Here is a 20,914-nt window from a genome sequence, read left to right on the forward strand (position 1 = left end):
GTAAATGAGGAATAATGGTCTTTCAGAGCGTCTGCATAAACAAACTGTGAGACCGAGCCCTTATTCAGAGTCAAGAGCAGCATGTGAGTCTAAAGTGCCATTCGCTCTGTGCCAGCACGTTTATATCAGTGGGTCTGCAGAGAGGGAAAACGGGTAAAACCCAGCGAAAGTGTGGATGTTTGCTCCTGATAACCAGCTGCTGTCTGAGAAGCGTCTAACACCTGCATGTCAGTTCGACCTAAGACTGCAATCCAGATCTATTACACAATCCACTTCGAGTGAAACAATCCATCCCAGTTGAGTTCATGCAAAAACACAACCTCCTCCTTGTGTCATTAACCTTATTGTCAATAATGCGTAAGCACTGACCAACAATCAAAATAGAGGCTATAAAAAATGTTACACTTAGAAAAGGGCACATCATACATCACAAAGCTTACTCATGATGCAGTGTTTAAATATACGACTGATTGCTAGTCAGATGCATCATGGAACATTAAGATCAAATAAAGCACTAAGACACAAGGGGTCATGCCGTAGAGCGATTTAACCATAGTTAAGGGGTGTGTTGTTGCCTCTTGTGGATTAGTATAAATAAAAGAATACATTTTTAAAACATTTTATGTCAACTCATTTTACCCATTGTTAAAAAGTTTAGGGTCAGTACATTTTATTCTCTCCTAGGCTGCATTTTTTCGCTAAAAAATGTATTCGACTACAAATTAAAATATAACAATAGAATTTCTTCCTGTGACGGCAAAGCTTAATTTTCAGCATCATTACGCCAGTCTTCAGTGTCATATGATCCTTCAGAAATCATTCTGATACGCTGATTTGGTGCTCATTTACTTGAAACATAAATGTTTTGTAACATTATAAATGTCTTACCTGTCTTTTTTTCATTGATCAATTTCATGAATCCTTGCTAAATAAAATTACTATTTAAAAAAAATCGTCTCAATATACTTGAATAACTGCTTTTATAATAAAGCCAAATTATTATATAAGCAGTGTCAATATAAGATGATTATTGGTACACGAGTCAATATTTAACTGTCTGAGAAATGGCTAAACAAATATAATTTGTATTTAGCAAAGCATCTAATGCAAGTTATGGTCAATCTCAACATCTGGTTTATTACATTCCACCTTTAACCCGTTAACAAGCCCAGGGCAGAGTCTGTCCGAACTGCAAGCCCCACGATCGTCATACTCCCTTGAAACATAAAACTTAATGTTTAACATACAGCATATGACATTATTCTATTATTTAGTTAAGAACAATAGTCTCATTGTAAGAAGCACAAACAAATTATGTGGCACTGACAGTGGAAAAGACACGGATTATGAAGGGCTTTCAGAAGAGGCAAGTGCCCTTTAAAGGTATTAAGCTATGTGACCATGTGCCAGATATTAAGAGGACAGAGAACAGAAAACACTTAAGTTTCTATCACCACAACACTTTAAAAACCTATCCTCACTTTCGCTCTCTCCCTTTATCTATCTCTTCTTCTCGTCGTTCTTCTCTTTGTGGTTGCTATGAGTCCAGGGTCTGTGCTTGTAAACAGTGGCTGTACTGTATCCACCCGCAGGCACCGAGGGGCACACGACACCCTGAATATTCAGACTGATTTGTCTGGTAATAAACACAATCAATTTAGGAAACGGATTGAAGAGATTCTCAACATTATGGGGTCATTCTCTCAAAACCTCTAGAGCCATCAACCATTAAAGTACATTTTAGCTTTTAGATTTTTAACTGAATGGCAAACATGAGTTTTAAAGAACATAATACAAATTCTTTTTACCTCAGATTCAATTAAGAGCCAATATTATGCTCTTTTATAGAGTCTTGTTTTTGTTTTCGGAATAGGTTTCATGCTTGAATGTTCAAAAAACACATTTTTTTCACATATTTTTACATTGCTGCAGCACCTCTTTTCCCAGTCTATCAGTAACGCTCTTGGGTGCGTTTCCCATACAACGACGTAACTCGCTGCTTAACTACCATAGTACGATGCATCGTTGAAGAATTCAACTTGCTAGTCACGACTATTTCACAAGAAAGTAAGTTGGTTAATGATGTCACCAGGTGAGGGAATACAGTAATAACTTCTTATTACTATAATCCGTTTTGAGATCTTACTTTTCCAGAATTTATGCTATAAATTATCTGAGGACTAATTCTAATTTTTCTCAGTTATTTTGCTTTATTTTCATATTTAATCATAGGCTCCTTCATACTAGAGCACGCACATGCACATTCTTCTTTTCACGAGTTCACATCTACATATAATTAATACAATAAGTTTATGCGTATTTGGCGTGCTATCCGGGGGGAGGGCTCCGAGCTCGGAGTTAGGCCCGAACCCAAAGTACTCCCCCCAGTTGGTAAGTGTAGATGGAACTGGAAGTGTAGATGGAACTGTAAGTGAGGAGATGGGGTGGAGGAGGGATGCTGACAAACTTTCAATGAACAGAGATAGGTCTGCTGTGAATTTATACTCGGTCATTGAGTTGATTACTGATTAATCTCCAGCTGTGCATAATTTGGTTAATTATCTGAACCTGCTCCTCCCGAACTTTGTTAAATAAAACCTCATTTTGAGTGAACTGAATGTCAACTTGTTTGTTTTGCTCAAGAAGATAAGGATTTATTAGGTCCACATCTCATGCAAACAAGAAATTATGCTTTTAACCACAGGTGGAAAGCTTCCGCTCCAACCACACAACTTTGCAATGCTGTTTGCTAATGTTCGTTGGAACAATGAGGAACTATGGGGAAACACTGACTCGTTGAACTATGATGATAACGATTAACTATGCTGATAGTGGAAACTTTCTTCGTACAGCTCTCACCCGATCGACCCCAAATTTGGGTAAAATACTTTTCAGACCATACTGATTAAACACTATCAAAAGCTTTTTGAAACACCAAATCGTTTCCATGCAATCAGCGAATTGACAGAGAGAATGCCATAAAGCATCCATGAAGCATTTTGAAGTGGAAACTTTTTAACAGTTCCAAAGAATTATTGGGGGTCAAAATTCCATTTCCGATCATTTTAATTGAGGGCTTAGAGAACAGGATTAGGGCCGTATCCAACAGGCCTCACGTATGCACTCTTTGTTCTGACTGGAGGTTCTTTCTTCAGTTTGCTAATTGGATACAGTGACAGTGATTACATAACTGGCTTAGTGTACTGTGTGAAGTTTACCGCTAAAAGCTGTAATTGGATATGATGCTATTAAAGGCATTTTAGAAGAATTTGTAGGACAATATGCACAGCTTTGTACAGTGAAGCTATAATTACTAATTATTGCTGTACAGATAAAGTCAGTAGGGAGGCATATGCTAAACCAAAGAGAAATATCCAAAAGAGATTTGGCTAATTTTACAAAAAGTATTTTTCTTTCCTTTTCCTTTTCATTTAAAAAAGCAACAAAAACGATACAAAAAATCCAGATAAAATCCAAAGCTGACTTTTTTTCCCCAGGCAAATGAATGAGAGAAGACTAAAAAAGGCTGCTGTGAATACAAGCTGAAATTGAAGTTATTTCAAAACTGATGAATTTTGCCAAATATTAACAGTTGTTTTCTTGTTTATTACTGTGAAGCTGCTTTGAAGCAATTTTTATTGTATAAAACACTATAGAAATAAATGTGACTTGACAAGCAGTTCATGAACAAGATGATAACAGATGCATAAAGAATCAGACTAAATCTAAATGTGTCAAAAATTGGTGGTCTTCACGTGATGTTTTAATCAGGGTTATTATAGTTAACTAAAACATTTGGAATAAAAACAAATACAAAACATATCTAATTTTCTTTGAGCTTTATGTACGAAAATAACTAAAACTTAGATAAAAATTAATTTAAACAATGTAGACCTTTAAAAAACAATAAAATACCTTGTTCTGGCATGAAACTCTAGAAGGTTGCAGGCTGATCACATCATTATCTCTATAGATCGCACAGTTGATTGGTTGTTGTTGCATCAACGGCCAATGAGCTGCGGCTCAACATTCAAACAAATACCAGTAGTGTTGTCAGAAACCCTCCACCTTCCCCAGCTCCACCTGTATAGATCTGCTACGGGGGTTATTTACCAGATTTGCCAATCTCTATTACCATACCAATCTCTCCAAGAGTTGTCACGACAGAACTAATACAAATGACAAAAGAATTGCTAAAAATTAAAAGGAAAAAAGGAAAACGAAAAAATAAACACTAATTTAAAATATGAATTTAAAAAAACTATAATGTATCTCAATGTAACTAAAATAACACTGGTTTGAATCCAACTCGTGACATTAGGCGATAACCTCCCCCTCATTTCCAGTCCTCTCTCTCTCCTCTCAGCAAAAAGAAAAAGCTTTTTCATTCAGCTGTGTTGTGGAGCTTATCTTAAGACCTCTGAGGAGCAGCAGGGGAGTGTCGGGAGGAGGAAGTGCAAGATAAAGAGAAGGAGCAAAGAGTAAACGAAAGGGATGACATTTCTATTTACTATTCTGAACGAGTTCAACTCAGCTTGAGCCAGGTGATCAAGCAAACTAACTGCTGAAAGACTCGACTCGCAGCAAGGACATTTGATTTGCTATGAAAGTCAAACGAGAGAAAATAAACAGCTTGAGAGAGGCCATCAACATACTTTACCCAAGCATTTACACAAGGGTTGCAGTACTCAAGAGGGCAAATAAGCTAAAGTTAATGTCTGTGCCATCCAACCTGAAGTGGTACACTGTGGGCAAACTCAAATCGGAAGTGAGCATCCCTAAACCCTACTCACTCCGAAGGGCAGAGCCTTGGAAGTGGGGACTTTGGAGGGAGAAGGGTACTTGTGTGTCTTAATGAAGTCGTTTGGAAAGCATTTGGCGATGGGAGCAATGAAGGACTTTATTAAATTTCTTCATAAGCTTCACATGGAATTTTACCGCGACAAAGCTAGGCAGTGACAATGGGAGTATCTTATTATTGGTGCTAATATGATGCAAATAAATGTCCATTTATAATTAAGTTTTTAAAACATGCTTTATGTGTGTGTGTGTGTGTGTGTGTGTGTGTGTGTGTGTGTGTGTGTGTGTGTGTGTGTGTGTGTATAACTTTATAAGTTAAGCATTAAACATGTAAAGCAACATTTCTTATCAATTAAACTTTTTAGAATTTTAGTATAAAATGCATGACGAAAATGTGTGTAATATATCACAGCTAAACAAAACAACTTGAATTATTCTGTTTATACGTTAACTCCAACTCTCGTGCCATATCTAGATTAAAATGAATCGCGAAGACTTGTCACCCTGGGTCACATGACCATAAAAGATTAAATTACTTCCTTGAAGTGACCGTTGCATATTCCCTTTGCTTACGGACTTGTGAAGGGCCCTTCGTGAAAGAATTCAGTTGTTCACTTTCGTATGGAACGCCCCTACAAATGGCGTCCACTACGTTTTGGGTGCAAAAACGTGTTTGGAATTCACCCTGTGTCCTAATTAAATTTGGGAACAAAGAATCGCATTTGTGTACATTTGTGATAACACTTTCCGCATACGATGAGCATAGAGTTTTCTGCAATATCTACTCAACTATGTTGCAACGGAGGTCCTCCCCAAGGGGAAATGCTTAAGGAAGTTTGCAAGTGTATGTCTAAAACTGGTGTATGTCTAAAATATGAACCAGTTCTTTTTAGTGAATCAAACGCACACAGTGCATCCTGTGTATGCCGATTCCAGAATGAATCACTCTTATGAATCAGTCGTTTTAAGTGAATCAAAACCATGCAGCGAAACCAGTAGTCTGAATAATGAACTAATGACTCGTATGAGCCAGTTCTTTTTAGAAAAATCAGACACATACAGGGCATCATGTGTAGTCTGCCCTGAAACACAAACATAAGAGTGATAAAAAAAAGAAAAAAAGAAAGAATAATTATTCACTTAACTCTCCAGGGATAAAACTGTTTTGAAAGTCAATGAGGCATAACTGAAAGATATGGAAGGTAGAGGTCTAGCACAGGCACATAATAAGGCTCTTTATACACTTTTATCACTGCTATCTGATAATGGTGTACCCAGGATGGAGTTGGACCCGCTGTTCCACCCTCACTCTGGCTGAGGTCCAGACCTGTGATAAGAAAACCATTATGCCTTTCCCTTTACTGTGCCTGTTAAGTCATTGCATGTTGCAGACAGGAAGTTGTGAAGAAGTCATGGAATTAAATGACCTCTGTGATCATTTAAGTTAAGTTGAATCAGCACATATGGCCATAACCATTACATGAGACTTCTGCAGTGACAGTCTATACACTACCATTCAAAAGCTTGGGGTCAGAAAGATTATATTTTAGAAAGAAATTAATAATTTCATTCAGCAAGGACACATTGATTAGAAGTGACCGTGTAGACATTTATAATGTTACAAAAGATTTCTATTTCAATGATGTTCTTTTGAACATTATTTATCAAAGAGTCCTAAAAAATGTATCATATTTTCCACAAAGATATTAAGCAGCACAACTGTTTTCAACATTGATAATAATGATAAATGTTTCTTGAGCATCAAATCAGCATATCAGGATGGTTTCTGAAGTATCATGTGACACTGAAGACTGGAGTAATGATGTGGAAATTCAGCTTTGCCATAGTGGAAATAAATTACAGTTTCAAATATATTTGAATAGAAAAACATTAATTTTAAATTGTAATAATATTGCACAATATTACTGATTTTACTGTCATTTTAATCAAAATGAATGCAGCCTTGGTGCGCAAAACAGACTTCTTTCAAAAACATTAAAATCAATTTTTGTTTCCCAATCAGGTGCATCTGTGATAGATTGTGATAGAAATAATGACTTTATTTTTTTATATATAATTGAATACATTTAGCAATTAAAATAGAAAATTTTATCTTAATAAAATAATAATAAATAAAAATGATTCAATTTATTGTTGTTTTTATTTGTGATAAAAAATGTCAAGAATGTCTAACATGATGTAAAATCGCAGGAGGTATTTCAAATAAATAATGTTGGTCATATGAGTCCAGATGCCAAAGTAGGTTAAGACCAAACACTTTAGGTGTGGAAAATCTAATTTCCTCTGCATATTACATTAAGTTCTCTCAGGTTGTTAGGGGGCATTTGCTTATAGAGAGGCGTATGGTATATGAGATATTTGAACTTGATCATAAGACATAACATGGTAACTAAAACAAAAGGTCCCATGACCAACCCCTACCATGCAGGGGACTAATAACTCCCTCAGACTGTACTATTTGACAATAAGAGCCTTTCCAGGAGCCTGTTGTTGCCTGGTGGGGGACACGTTGCCATTGGAGGCAATTGATGCTTTTTTTGAAAATCAAAAGAACAGGATATACATGTCTAGATTCCATTGTTGTTATGAAACCTGTGAGATCAACAACATCGCCTGCAGTTCTGTTCGTCTCTCCCCCACAATGCCTCCAAACAGTTAACATGCACTGCTGTCTGACATTTAACACTAAATGTGAGAATGTTGGTTCAGTCCTACACATAAAGTAGCCAATCACTATACAACAAGCTCATTGACAGGCTTTCCATGACAGGGTGGGATTGCCCTCCCACTGTAGTCTGAGTAATCACTATGCACTTTTAACTAAGTCATAGTGGTGCTTGCAAAGGCAATTAGGGATTCTCACATCTATAAAAAATTCAAGTCACCATGAAATCAAAATTCTTATTTGTTTTATTGAATGTTGCAGTATGTATTCATTATAAATGATTTATCCGTGCACATCCTTATTTTATTTTAATTCATGTGGCCTCAAAATCTTTCATTAAAATAACTTCCCCTCCCTCTTGCAGCGACATCTCTTCTCTTCTCTGATGATGTGTTTACTGGTGGGACAACCTGTGAGTCACCTGAGATCGACCAATAGAAAACCACAACCATCCAATCAATTCCTCATGGACAAAATCAAGTCCATGGATAGAGTTTCACTCTAATATACATCACAGTAGGGAAGAAAGACTATCAGAACTTCTGTTTCATGGTGACTTTAATGGAATATTTCAGAAAAACAACAAAAAATTGTCATTATTTGTTCATTCTCATTTTCATTTTTGGAAAATTATTTTCTGAAACACACACACACAAATGATAGATTAAGGCTGGAGTGTATAATTTCTGCACAATTAGCGTCACTAAACAGAACTGCAAAAATATAATAGGTAAAAAATGTAAACAGAGAAAACAATTACATAATTCACTGTTAAATTTAAATGTGATTCAATTTTTCTTTTCCATCATAGCTCTCGAATTTCATCCATGGCTGTGTTCAATTAAAAAAAATATTGCTATTGATAAGTCATGCAAGATTTGATGCCAAACAGCATTAGCATGTCATGTGACCAAACTACTCAGAACACCTTTGTAACCATCTTTTACATGGCTTATTATGGAAAGACTTATAGTGGATCAGGAACTATTTGGCACTCCTATTTACCAGTGAGTAAAGTATCTACACTTAGTTTTAACAGATGGATTAAAACATAAAGTAATTTTCAAACAAGCTATTATTGTCACATACAAAATAAAAGAAGACATATTCAAGGTCAGTAACGTTCAAGAATGCATTTCATTATGCTTTTGCAAATGTCACAAGACTCAAGTGATCATGACCGCCTGCTAAATAGCCTACAGGCTGTAACAACCTCAGGGAACGTGGTTATATAACTAGTCAGATGAAAACCTCACGTTTTTTTTTCATTGGGTCAACGAGAGAAATGTCCTTTACAGCAAGTACTGGAGTCACAATTGAATTAACTGAGTCATAAGTTTATATTCAAGAACAGTGTGACATTGTGGTTGTTCAGACTAAAGAGGTTCTCGTCTCGTCAACCTTTGGCTCAGCTATGTGTCATCACAGATTTTGTTATGCAATTCTTCAAGGGAGACTTACACACAGGTTTAGAGGGAAAGATGACCATGATGCTGTGAATGTGTTTTTTTGCTGAGACTCATTTGCATCTGCTGATTTCCCATTCAAAAGCACTGGCTCAGTAAACTTCAGCAGTGAGAGCTACGTGAAAGGATAAGAAATCCTATGCAAATCGCGGTCTTATAGTTTTCTCAGGTTTAATAATATAAACTACACTAATGAATAAAGTAACACTGCTTGCTTTGCTGCAAATTGATCAACTAATGCTGCATCTGGAGTTGCATACAAAAAAAGTTGCATTTACACTGTTTAATGCTGCACAGAGGCATTCATTAAAAATTTTAATGACAGAAATTATATTAAATTAATGTCTATTATAAATGAAAAATAATTTTAAAATAAATACATTTTAAAAGAAATGTTTAGCTTTTAAAATTATAATGGCAGAAATTATTTGAAATGAATGTATATTACAAATTTTAAAAAATATTTAAAAGTATTTTTAAATATAAAATTATGAGTATAAAAAATCATTAAATTATTAAATTAGGGGGGCTGAAGTGGCTCAGAGATGCATATCTTAGTATGATTTTTATTCTGCTTTGCATTTTTAGACAGAATTTTGAATCGACACAGAGCCTGATCACAGTATAGGCTGCAGTAAGCAATTTCTGAGAAATGCTGTTGAAAGTGGATCGGGTCGAGCACCACAACACACTTGTAGCCAATCATCTTCTTTATTATTGCATTATTTTGCTTCACTTCAGCTATATTAAAGAGACATGTGATAAAGAGCATTTTGGGGGCGGAGCAATCAAGGGAGGGTGTGTTTGTTTGGGTTGATTTCAAATATTAACAGTGTTTCTCAGAAATCCCTTACTGCACCTTAACAGAGCAATTCGTGCTCTTTTTACTGCTCAGTAAAGCACATTCAAACACTGCAGTCCTACTGTACGTGTACTAGCAATATAACACCAAATATAGAACATTATTCACAAGCAGTGTTGCCAACTCTCGCAAGACAAATAAGCAACCGCAGCTTCAAAAACAAGCCCAATATTATTATATTATTTATTATCATCAATATGATTTGTGAGTAGACTAAGTATTGAGATGGAAAAGGAGAAAAAGTGACGTGACATGAAGGCCAACTATGGTAACCCATACTCAAAATTTGTCCTCTACATTCAACCCATCCAAGTAACGTATACTAATCTTGATATTATGTGACCAAAACTTCTTTTAGTCAAAAATTCACCGTCAAATCCCCCACTACAGGTATAATAATGATGATGGTGACATAATCCAGCCAGGGAGTATTTTACACATCAAGGTCAAAAGAGCATGTCACATACCATCTCAGCTCTTCTGTACTGATCTAAGAGCAGCTTAGTTAAATAAAACAGATCTTATTTCTTATATAAGAGGTGGTCAAACTGGTCAGGGTCAGTAGTATATTGGCTGTCTGCAGTCTGAACACTCGGGAGGAATGTAGCATGCCACTGTGGGAGCAATAAAAAAATGTGCATGGGAGTGAGACCGCCGGTCACGACTGCTGTTCATCATTCAGCTGCCGCTTTGAAAGGCCCCAGAAAGATTAAAATGAAATGAAATGACGTGGCTTATTGATCTGAAAGAGGACTGGGACACAGATAAAACTTGTGCATTAAAAAGAACATGAAGTACAACCTCATCATGTTGCACATGAGTGGCATGCACTAATCAAATAGGCCATTTTTTTGTTCAATTTTGTGTAAAAAATAAAACTTAAGTCAGACAAATGTGAGTCATAAAAAGAGATGTTATGCTCTGCTGAACTATAATGAATTATTATGAATACTAAACCTTATGCATTCTATGGACAGTATACATATAGACTGCAGAAATAGTGAGACTGTCACGTTAATATTCCATTCTGAACATATCTCATATCTGTGTTATTAATGAAGAAAAAGTTGCTACTAGGCTATTTTGCACAAAAGTGCAAACAGCTGATACAGATTTATGCAATTCAGTACTACTGTAGAATGCTTTTGCAAAAAAACACCTGGAAAAGGATCTGCACAAGAGACACTGAGCTTCGCAACCACAAACACTAGAGGAATAGTTCTTCTTCCTCTCATTGTTCTTGGCTGTCATGTGATTTTGTGCCTCCAGGTACAAAGCTTGTCCAAACAACTGCCCAGCAGGGTTATTTTCAACATGGCTAAAAGTTATAAGACTTTTCTCATAACCTCATTTGATCCCGTAAATTACAGGCAATAGCAATTCAATATGTTCTTTATGACTTTTCTCATGACACACAGTACGTTTCAGTTATAGGACCATATTATATTCAATCTGGATATTCAGAAATGTTGTAATTGCGTTCTATCCCACTGACATTATAAAAGATCAATCAATATGATGAGACCTATACATTTCTGTATATGCATATACCTTAAAGACTTGACTACAAAATGTCTGAACTGACTTCAGCTGAACAACAGCCGAAATGCATCATTTTCCTGTAAGCACTGAAAAGCTGCTTTGTATTATATAAAGCGCTATATAAATAAAGGTGACTTGACAAAAAAAGCTGTTTACAATATTCACTGTTATTGCTCAGAGATAAATTATACAGTTCACTGAATACAGATTAACCTTTTGTGCCAATATGTGACCACTAGCCCAGGTCTCCCCTACTTGAATGTGTTTATGCGTGAAAGATTATAAAAACATGCAAACATGTTTTAAAACACAGCATTGAATGATTTCCAAAATTGTCGTCTATATGGACAGCAGGTCACCGTGATTTTGCTGACAACATATTTAGTTGATCCTGGAACAACATTCCAGTCTGAAAATGTAGTCCTATATCCCTACCCCTAAACCTAACCCTACTCATAACTTATCCTTAAAATTTTGATGAATAACATTGATGTAGAAGCACATAACCCTGGTTGTAAGCCTAAACTTGACCCTCAAATCTGATTGGGTGATTAGAATGTTGTTCCAGGAACAATTATTATTATTATTTTTTGGTGAAATAACCTTCACCATATAGTTGACAGAAAGCACATAGGTTTCGAGATGCACTCGACATCTACGCCAGTCAAAATCTCGTAATATTTCTAAGTAACCTCTTCCCTGCGATAATATTACGTAATTTTTTTACACTCTCAGAGAGTTAAAGGTAAAATCTTGAAATGTAAAAATAGTCTGTCATGATTTTGCAATGAACAAATATAACAAGATAAAAGTTGAGTTTATAATGTGTCATAAATTCTTTTAATTGGGCTAATACGTTGTTTAAAGTTTTTTCCTACCATGCATAGCTAAAATATTTCATATAATTAATATGTCAAATATGACGTCTTGCCTACACGAGAGCGGAAGAACACACCGGTGAACTGGTAGCAGGTACAGGTGTATGTCCATCTGACAGGTTCAGACAGGTTACGTCGCAATAAACATTATTTTAAAAATATCTTACCTTTATATGTCTTCTAAGGTGGGGGACTATCTTGATTTCGGAGAGAGAGAGAGGTTGAGTGCACACTGATATTCCCAGAGCCTGTAATGTTTCTCTCACTAGATGTAAGTGCAGTCAGTGTCCCTGTACTTTGTGGAATCGTTATTGAAGGGCAGCGAGTCGGCAGCGAGTCTCCGCCTCCTCCTGCACTTCAGAGAAACATCTCTCATTCCCATAATACCACCACCCTCTCAATGTGTGCAGTTGATGCCACCTACTGGCTTGAGGAATCTATCTATCTATCTATCTATCTATCTATCTATCTATCTATCTATCTATCTATCTATCTATCTATCTATCTATCTATCTATCTATCTATCTATCTATCTATCTATCTATCTATCTATCTATCTATCTATCTATCTATCATATTTCGGAGTTTAAATATTAACTGAGCGATATACGTGCTGTTCTGCTGTTTTTTTCCGTTCTTGTATTATGTTGAAAATTGCTACCCTGTTTATGCAATGCCTTTATTTTGTCTGTGTATTATTCTTGTTGTTCTATTCTATAGTTTGAATTATTTAATTGTTTATTGTATGTCAATTATAAAGCGCCCTTGAGCTATGGAAAGGCGCTATATAAATTATGTTGCCTTCATTTGCTATCGGAAATGTCCTACTTCCCGCTTCTGAAGTCGTAATTACGAGCTCATCGCATTCAAATTTTGACTTGAGAGGGAGTTCATGTCCAATTTTTTAACTAGGAAACTAGTAGGCTAGGCTATTTACGATGATTCCGATAGAACGTAAAGGCAGCATTAAAAAATATTATTATTATTAATACTTTCTAATTATTTCCACTTTTATAAGAAAAATTTAAAAAGAGATTTAATAAAAACGAAACTCTTCCTGAATAAAACAGACTTTTATTTTGTTGGGACATGTATTTTGAAATGTAACTAGGACTGTCAAAGCGGGCATACTGACTGTGACTGGCCAGATACTTGCATCCTTTTTGAAGCTATGTCAAGGTTAAGTATTACGTGTCGTTCTCTGTATCTTCTAAATTTGAGCTCCAGATGGAAATGCCACCAACAAACCCCCAGACTATCAACAATGATCAGTGGAGTTGAAGTGAGTGAGTTTAAAACAAACATTTCCGGCATGTTAGCATGACTGAATTGCCAGTATGTGCCGTGGTGTCTCATATTATTATATTGCCTTATTTGTCATAAATGTCTCTTATTTGTTTATTATTATAGAGAGACAAATCTTTTGCGTAAGGACGTGACGTGACGTAACTGACTAGCACGTTTCATGCTAGTCATTCATGCTGAAATTTTGTCCAATTTTGAATTAATTAAATAAGTGTAACTGTTTGTGTTTTAGTTGTCAGAAAATGTTTTATCTTTAAATCTCTGTTTTGTTTATGACCCGTTTGATTTTAGTCAATATGTGGTGGTGGCAAATTTAGGAGTATTTCTTCAGCAAAGACAGTCACAAGGACCAGTGTATGGGAAGGACATACACAGGTAAATGACTCAGACCCTTTTGTACCATTTTTGCATTAAATCAAGTATAAAAATGTATAAAGGTTTAAATTACATGCTATCATATCCATCCATATTGTCTGATATTTCAATATTTTTAAGTGGTTTGATGGCAGTCTGAAGAGAAGAGAACTTCATTCAAGTGGAGTTCTTGGAGAAGAAAATGCTCCTCAGTTGAGGTAAATATTGTTCTGAGTGAAAAGTGTAATATTGTAATAATCACTGACTCATAGAGCACAATATTTGCAATAATCCTTGTACTTTGATTATGCATTAAGATACTGCTGGTTATGATTTATCACTGTGTTGAAAATGTGTTTATTGTACGATTGTTGTCCATTAAAAATGTTAATATTAATTTAATTTTTATTCAAAAATTATTTTATATTAAATTGCTTTAAAATCATTAAAGGGATAGTTCACTTTGAAATTAAATTTTGGTATGTTTTAGCTTACCTCAAGGGCATCCAAGATGTAGGTGTCTTTTTTTCCGCAGTAGTTTCAATTTTGATATTTTTTGGTCAAACCGTTCTTGTCTGTCAGTCGTATAATGCAGGTCTATGGTCACTGTCTCAAAGAGCATGCACAGAGTCCAAATATTTTAAATAAGCAGCAAAGTTCTTATCATTTACAGTCTGTAATATATAGCTAAAAGTATTTATGACACAGAAAACATTATACCATACAAACTATTTTTACTATGAGCAACTATTAAAAAAAGTTTTTCATTGTTAACACTTTACAATAAGGTTTCATTTGTTAACATTAAATGATTACATTAGTTAATATGAACTAATAGTGAAAAAATACTAGTCTTTATTAATCTTGGTTAAAGTTAATTTCAACATTTACATTATTAAAATCAAAAGTTATATCTAATGTATTGCTCATTGTTTATATTAGGTATGCATTAAAGGGATAGTTCACCCAAAAATGAAAATGTTGTCACAATTTATTTACATTAGCATCACATGCGCCAATATTTTGCAATGATGGGGTACTACTATTTTTTTATTCTACAAAGTAATTGTTTTGTATAGTGAACTAACAGAGACAGAGTATGGGAGAATAGCAGATGAGACAATGGACGCATTATCAGAATATTTTGAAGACCTCACAGATGAGAACTTCACTGGAATGGACTATGATGTTGTCTTCTCTGTAAGTACACATGCCCTTATTCTCACATCCTTACATGATACAGTTTTTCTCAGTCGCTTTGGTGCATTTCTCAAATCATCCTTAATATTTGCTAAGAAGTATGTGCATTCTCAAAACAATTAGTCATGTTGTCAATAAAACACTGCACTCTGTTAGTATTACCCATAGACTGTAAAAAAATATGGACATAGTGTCCGTATGGTTTCTGGTTTATGGTAAAAACATATGGACATAGTGTCCGTAAGGTTTCTGAAGACCGTTTTTGTAGCCTAAAGTGGGCGTGGCCGACCGTCGCCATCTTGGCAGCGCGTCACTCCCAAATGTATTTATTTTTACAGTCAGACAATGAGCTGAGGTAATGTGACGGCTAACAGACAGCAGACAAACAGCTAATGATGACTAATGACCACAGCAGCGGGAATCCACCTGTCACTCAAAAGTGGACACACCCTTAACTATGCAGAAATTTAAGGCTTAATATAATTTAAACAGATGAGTTATAAAAAAATTCACCCCCTCACAGTTGTCATGAAGGGCAAAATTAGCTGTATAGACCAAAGCCACTTTTTGCTCCAGGCTGTAAATATGTTTTTTTCTGCTGTAAAGTTGGGCATTTCAGCATGGGGGAGATGCAGATTTGACTCACTTTTGCAGCCAGCCTCAAGCGGCCAGTTGATGAATTGCCGTTTAATTCACTTCTGTGTTGGTTTCAAGAGAGAGACAGGGAGGTTGCCGCTTGGTATTATCTGATGTAAACTATGGCAACAGTTTGGATGACAGTTATTGTATTGAAATGTATAAAGCTGCGCTTCTTCTGTACGCCATATATCCATTCCAAAAGTACAAATTTACACACTACTGTACGTGAGTTATTGATGCAAAGAGACTGGATAGGATTCACAGTTACACTTTTACTAGTGGTCTAACAAAAAAACATTACAGTATTATTGTGATATAGAAAAGAAAAAGAAATAGGAGCACAAAGGCTAAAATACAACATTAGAAAGGCAAACACAGGAAAGACCCCTTAGGCAAAACTTTGCTTTCGCATACAGCACTGTATGAGGAATTGCAATGCAGTCTGTCTACACCTCTTGACGTGCCAGTCTGTCGGGCCACAGATTCTCATCTACATCACAACGAATATCTTCCCTTGCAATGCAATGTGGAAAATATCTTTTGGAATGTCTTATCCAACCTCTGCAGGCGTCTATTGTGATGTCCTCACAGGCTACATCCATGACAGCCAGAAGCGTCATCTGAGTATGTGCCTGGCGATCATAGACCTTCCACCTCCATGCTGAGAAGAACTCCTCAATTTGGTTAAGGAATGGAGAATAAGGTGGGAGGAATTCCATCAGCATTCTCTAGTGGGTCACAAATCATTGCCTGATGGCGTTTGAGTGATGGAATCTCACATTATCCCAAATTACCACATACTTTGGTAAATCATCTCGAAATGGACCCCTCTCATCATCAGGGATGAGAGTCCTCTAGTCTAGAGGGTCTCTGCTTGCCAGTTGAAGGTTCGTGAGATGCAACTTTGAGCTATTTCAGAGAACTGGTTTCTCATTGGTTGATCTACATTCTCTTCATTAGTGAAAGTCAAGATTCACCTGCACTATTCATCAATTCATGGCATATTTACATAAAGTCTAATAGAAATGTGTAGAAAATATGCTTGACAGTTTATGACAACTAGATCAACCATTTTGCATTTAATGACTTATACGATGAACTAATGACTAGATGTTTTGAGGGGTAAGACTATTTCACAGAGAACTATTTAATACATTTTGAGCAACATGGCATTAGCAACTGATAATGTAGGAAACCGCAGACAATTTTACATAATCAATTTGATGAATGTACCAAAGCAATTGCAACTTGTTCAAAAGAATGAGAAACTGCTTTTATGATGTGCACAAGAGACTAGATGATGTGGAGGTTAAACAAGTAGTTTTGAGAATTTCATTTCTGATCTGAGAAATGCAGCAAAGCGACTGAGAAAAACTAAATGCCTGCAGTGCTTTTACATCTCAACTATATGAAAGTCTGTTTTGCCTAGATGTCCAGTAGGGGTCAATGTTGGTCTAAAAACTAAAATGATTTGAAATAAGAAATGCTGTTTGCAACGGATGGCATTTGATTCTTGATTGAATTGTATCTGAGAAAATAACAGGGTAGAAAAATGAATTGATTTTAAATTAACCATTAGCAACTAAAAAACATGTACAGACACAATATAGACCATTTTCTTTTTCTTTTGTAAAAGGCAAATTAGCAAGATAAAAAAGAACTCAAGAACTATTAATTTAATTAAAATGAATTGAGTTGGTGTTTCCAGTCTTTACTTAAACACACTTTACCTGTCATGTAACCCATTTGTCTAACCTTTATATCCCCAGCCTTTTTGTAGAACATTGCAATTAGGTTGTTTCTCTGTAAAGTGAAAAGGGGTCCTAAAACTTTTATGATGGTATCTTTTCTTCTTTTATAGAAAAGAGGTTTGCTTGAGTGTTATTGTTGTTGAGTGCTCCCGCACAACTCCTGTTAAGAGTTCACAGCCAAAAACTGCTTTTTGTGCAGCAGCCTTTGTTGGAGCACCTTGTAGAGAAAATGCATATGTCCTGCAGGATTTATGAAGGCTACAAACACTGAGCTTTTAGTATGTTATTGTAAGACTAATGTAACTTCCAATCATTCCACACACATGCACAAACACACACACACATAAATATGTATATATATATATCTGTCTCAAACCCAGTGAATGATTAAGTCCTTGCACTCGTTCCATTTAAGCATCTGGCGGGTGGCCAGCAGACCCTGCTGACAGATTGATTGGTCATTCACGCTCCTCGCTCTCCTCTGGCTGGATAAATGTCAGGCGGTGAGCTTCCTGTCAGCTACTTGTTCTAAGCAGCTTGTTTTTACACCTCACTATAGCCTCACATGCAGCCGGCAAACACTGTGCTGGTGTTTTCAACTGTGGTATACGCAGTCTCTGTTGTTACAGTTGATATGATATAATGATACCACAACCCTTTACATTAAACATTCGGACAGCTGCAAGTCAAGGTTTGGTTGACAAATTGAGCCATGTTCCCAATGCTTGGCCTCGGATATGACTATACATTCACACATGTTTAGATCATCTTTTTTGAGGTTGTTTCATATACATTGTATATACATCATTTTGTTCTTTAAGAATTCTGAACCAGTGGTGTTTTAGGCATCAGTTTAATGGTACAAATAGTTTGTGGTTTAATTTTTTAGTTTTTTTTTAGGATAATTATCTGTGAAAAAATTAGTACACCCCTTGCATTTATTGATTTATTCATCTCTATTTTATTTATCTATTTTGAATGTTGGCATATTGATACTCAAACTTAATTTGGACTGCACTGATGGGTGAAAGTGATTATAATTAATTAAAAACATTTTATTTTTATGAAAATGTCTACAGAAATGAGAAACAAAGAAGTTGACCCCTACGTTTTATTTTTATATATTTTGCAATTATGATAGGTTTAATTGTTAAATATTTGTAAAAAGAATCTCTTTCAGGTTGTTCTCCCTGTCAATGCTGCTGTTTCAATGTTAAAGCCACAGACTGAAGCTCTCACACATTTACATGTGTGTTAAATGTCTTAACAGGGTGGCGTGCTGACGGTGAAAGTTGGCTCTGACCACGGCACATACGTTATCAACAAACAGACACCCAACCGACAGATTTGGCTTTCGTCGCCCACAAGGTTAGACAGTCATTTGTTGATATTCGTATGTAATGCTTAACTCTGTTTAATCTGTTTTATGTAAAAGAATGAGAATTAAATCAGCAAATTTCTTGATAACATGTTTTACTTTGTATTACTTAGTGTCAGTATTTTGTGGCATTAGAAATGCTTGTTATTGAATTACATATTAACAGTGTGATATAATGAGAGCAAATATGTTCAGTTTTCAGCATCATCAGACATTTCTGAATGTTTCCTTTCTCAGCGGGCCAAAGCGCTACGATTGGACGGGGGAGCGATGGGTGTACGCTCACGATGGCGTGACATTGCACAGTCTGCTCTCCAAAGAGTTGTCTGTCATCTTCAAATCAAATATAGACCTGTCGCATCTCATCCATTCATGATGAGAACAATTTGAAAAGCAGACACCGTTATTGATCTTTTCCTCGCCGTGATCTTAACAAGTTACTACTGTAGCCAATGCTCAAAAAACCTATTAGGCTGGCTTGATATTTTTTATGGTTTATATATACCCATTGTTCACAGACCTACAAATTGGCCAAAAAAGCTCAAAAAGTATAAACTGCAGGGGGGATTTATTACCTGGTTGGATTAAAGAGATCACGTTTAATGGCTCTGAATAAGACAAATGGTCGCAGATTGTTTTTCGGAGGCTGTATTTATCTGTAGCATTTTGCACGCCTGGCCCTGGTTGAACTAGAGGCTGCTGGGTAGATGCAGGAAAAGAAGAGGATTACGACTGACAGATGGAGAAGTTCTTGCTCTAAAAGCCCCCGGACATAGCCTTTATTTAAGAGTTATCTGTGAATAACGGCATCGCTCTCCGATCATATTCCTCAGAGCTTTACCACCGCCCTCGGATGATTTAAAAATACCAGTCCAATTTAGCATCAACCCACCCGTCAGTTAAAGCGGTGTCATTAACTCTGGTGATACAACATCGATCATTACTCCAGACGCCTCTTAACATAATAGCCCATATATCGCAACATTAACTTGATACGCTGTCCATGCAAATGTTGAAATGTGAGATGTATTTAATCAGGTTGTATGTGATGAAACAGTAGCACATCTCCCACAGTGTTGATGTCTCTGTCCATTGATGCATATGTAAATATAATGTTAAATAAATTATAATGTTTGTTTTATTTTCATTGTATACATGTTATAGTTTTATTTTTATTATTATTAATTATAATTATTATTCATAATTTTGAATGATTATTATTAATACATGTTAAAATAATAATATTTGGTTGCTTTTTATTATTGATGAAATGTTCAAAGACAATGTTCTAGGGAATCTAGGCCATTATCTTTAGATGGTTTTCAGTATTGTTTTATTATTATTACTATTCTAATGATTATATGGTTATTATTAATACATGCTAAAATGATAATTCTTAGTGGTTTTTATTTATTTATTTTTATTTGCAAGAAAATGTTTTAGACCAATATCTTTAGTTTATCATAATATTATTAGAAGTATTATTATTATTATAGACCAATATATTCGGTTTTCAGTTATTTCATTTTTAACATTGTATTATTATAATTATTATTATTATTTATTAAAATATTATTTCATCATTATATCATTAAAATATTATTATTATTATTAGAAATAATAATGTATTATTTTGAGTGATTATGATTTATTAATACATGTTAAAATAATACTTGGGTGTTTTTTTATTTTATTATTTATTTGTGCAAGACAATGTTTTTGATCAATATCTTTAGACCGGTTTTCAGTCATAAGTTTAATTTCTGTATATCATTAAAATATTATTATTATTATTATTATTAGAAGTAATTATTATTTTAAGTGATTATGATTTATTAATACATGTTAAAATAATAATAATTGGGTGTTTTTATTTATTATTATTATTATTATTATTATATTTATTTGTGCAAGACAATGTTTTAGACCGGTTTTCAGTCATAAGTTTAATTTGGGCAGGTGTTTGAGAATCTGAGTCTGCCTTGATATCTGCAACAGATTTCAGTGTTAGCTACACTTTGATATGAAGATTCGAGACCAATTACTTTGAGAT

General features: G+C 35.2%; 2 protein-coding genes across 3 annotated transcripts in view; one reads left to right on the forward strand and one right to left on the reverse strand.

Moving 5' to 3' along the window:
* Positions 1–12,541, reverse strand: part of pip5k1bb (phosphatidylinositol-4-phosphate 5-kinase, type I, beta b) — a 42,784-nt gene extending 30,243 nt beyond the window's left edge. The window contains exon 1 of one of the 2 annotated variants that reach the window (XR_014028907.1): positions 12,402–12,541. The gene's annotated coding sequence lies outside the window, so the exon portion shown is untranslated. The remainder of the gene's footprint in view (positions 1–12,401) is intronic. The other variant, XM_081348420.1, reaches the window with a different exon arrangement.
* A 796-nt stretch (positions 12,542–13,337) lies between these two features.
* Positions 13,338–20,012, forward strand: fxn (frataxin). Its single transcript, XM_081348479.1, has 6 exons — positions 13,338–13,516; positions 13,831–13,914; positions 14,035–14,111; positions 14,973–15,093; positions 18,754–18,851; positions 19,099–20,012. Exons 1-6 carry the CDS (start codon positions 13,406–13,408, stop codon positions 19,235–19,237), a joined length of 630 nt encoding a protein of 209 aa, XP_081204605.1. The 5' UTR covers positions 13,338–13,405; the 3' UTR covers positions 19,238–20,012.
* Positions 20,013–20,914: the final 902 nt, after the last annotated feature.

This window comes from Scardinius erythrophthalmus (genome assembly GCF_964197995.2).
Source record: "Scardinius erythrophthalmus genome assembly, chromosome: 20".
NCBI classification, from domain to species: Eukaryota; Metazoa; Chordata; class Actinopteri; order Cypriniformes; family Leuciscidae; genus Scardinius; species Scardinius erythrophthalmus.

Bases quoted from the DNA above. Each gene is read 5' to 3' on its own strand.
- fxn (XM_081348479.1), top strand. From the start codon at position 13,406: ATGTCAAGGTTAAGTATTACGTGTCGTTCTCTGTATCTTCTAAATTTG. The intron at 13,915-14,034 runs GTAAATGACTCA...AATATTTTTAAG, and splicing joins TATGGGAAGGACATACACAG to TGGTTTGATGGCAGTCTGAA. The intron at 18,852-19,098 runs GTTAGACAGTCA...TTCCTTTCTCAG, and splicing joins TGGCTTTCGTCGCCCACAAG to CGGGCCAAAGCGCTACGATT.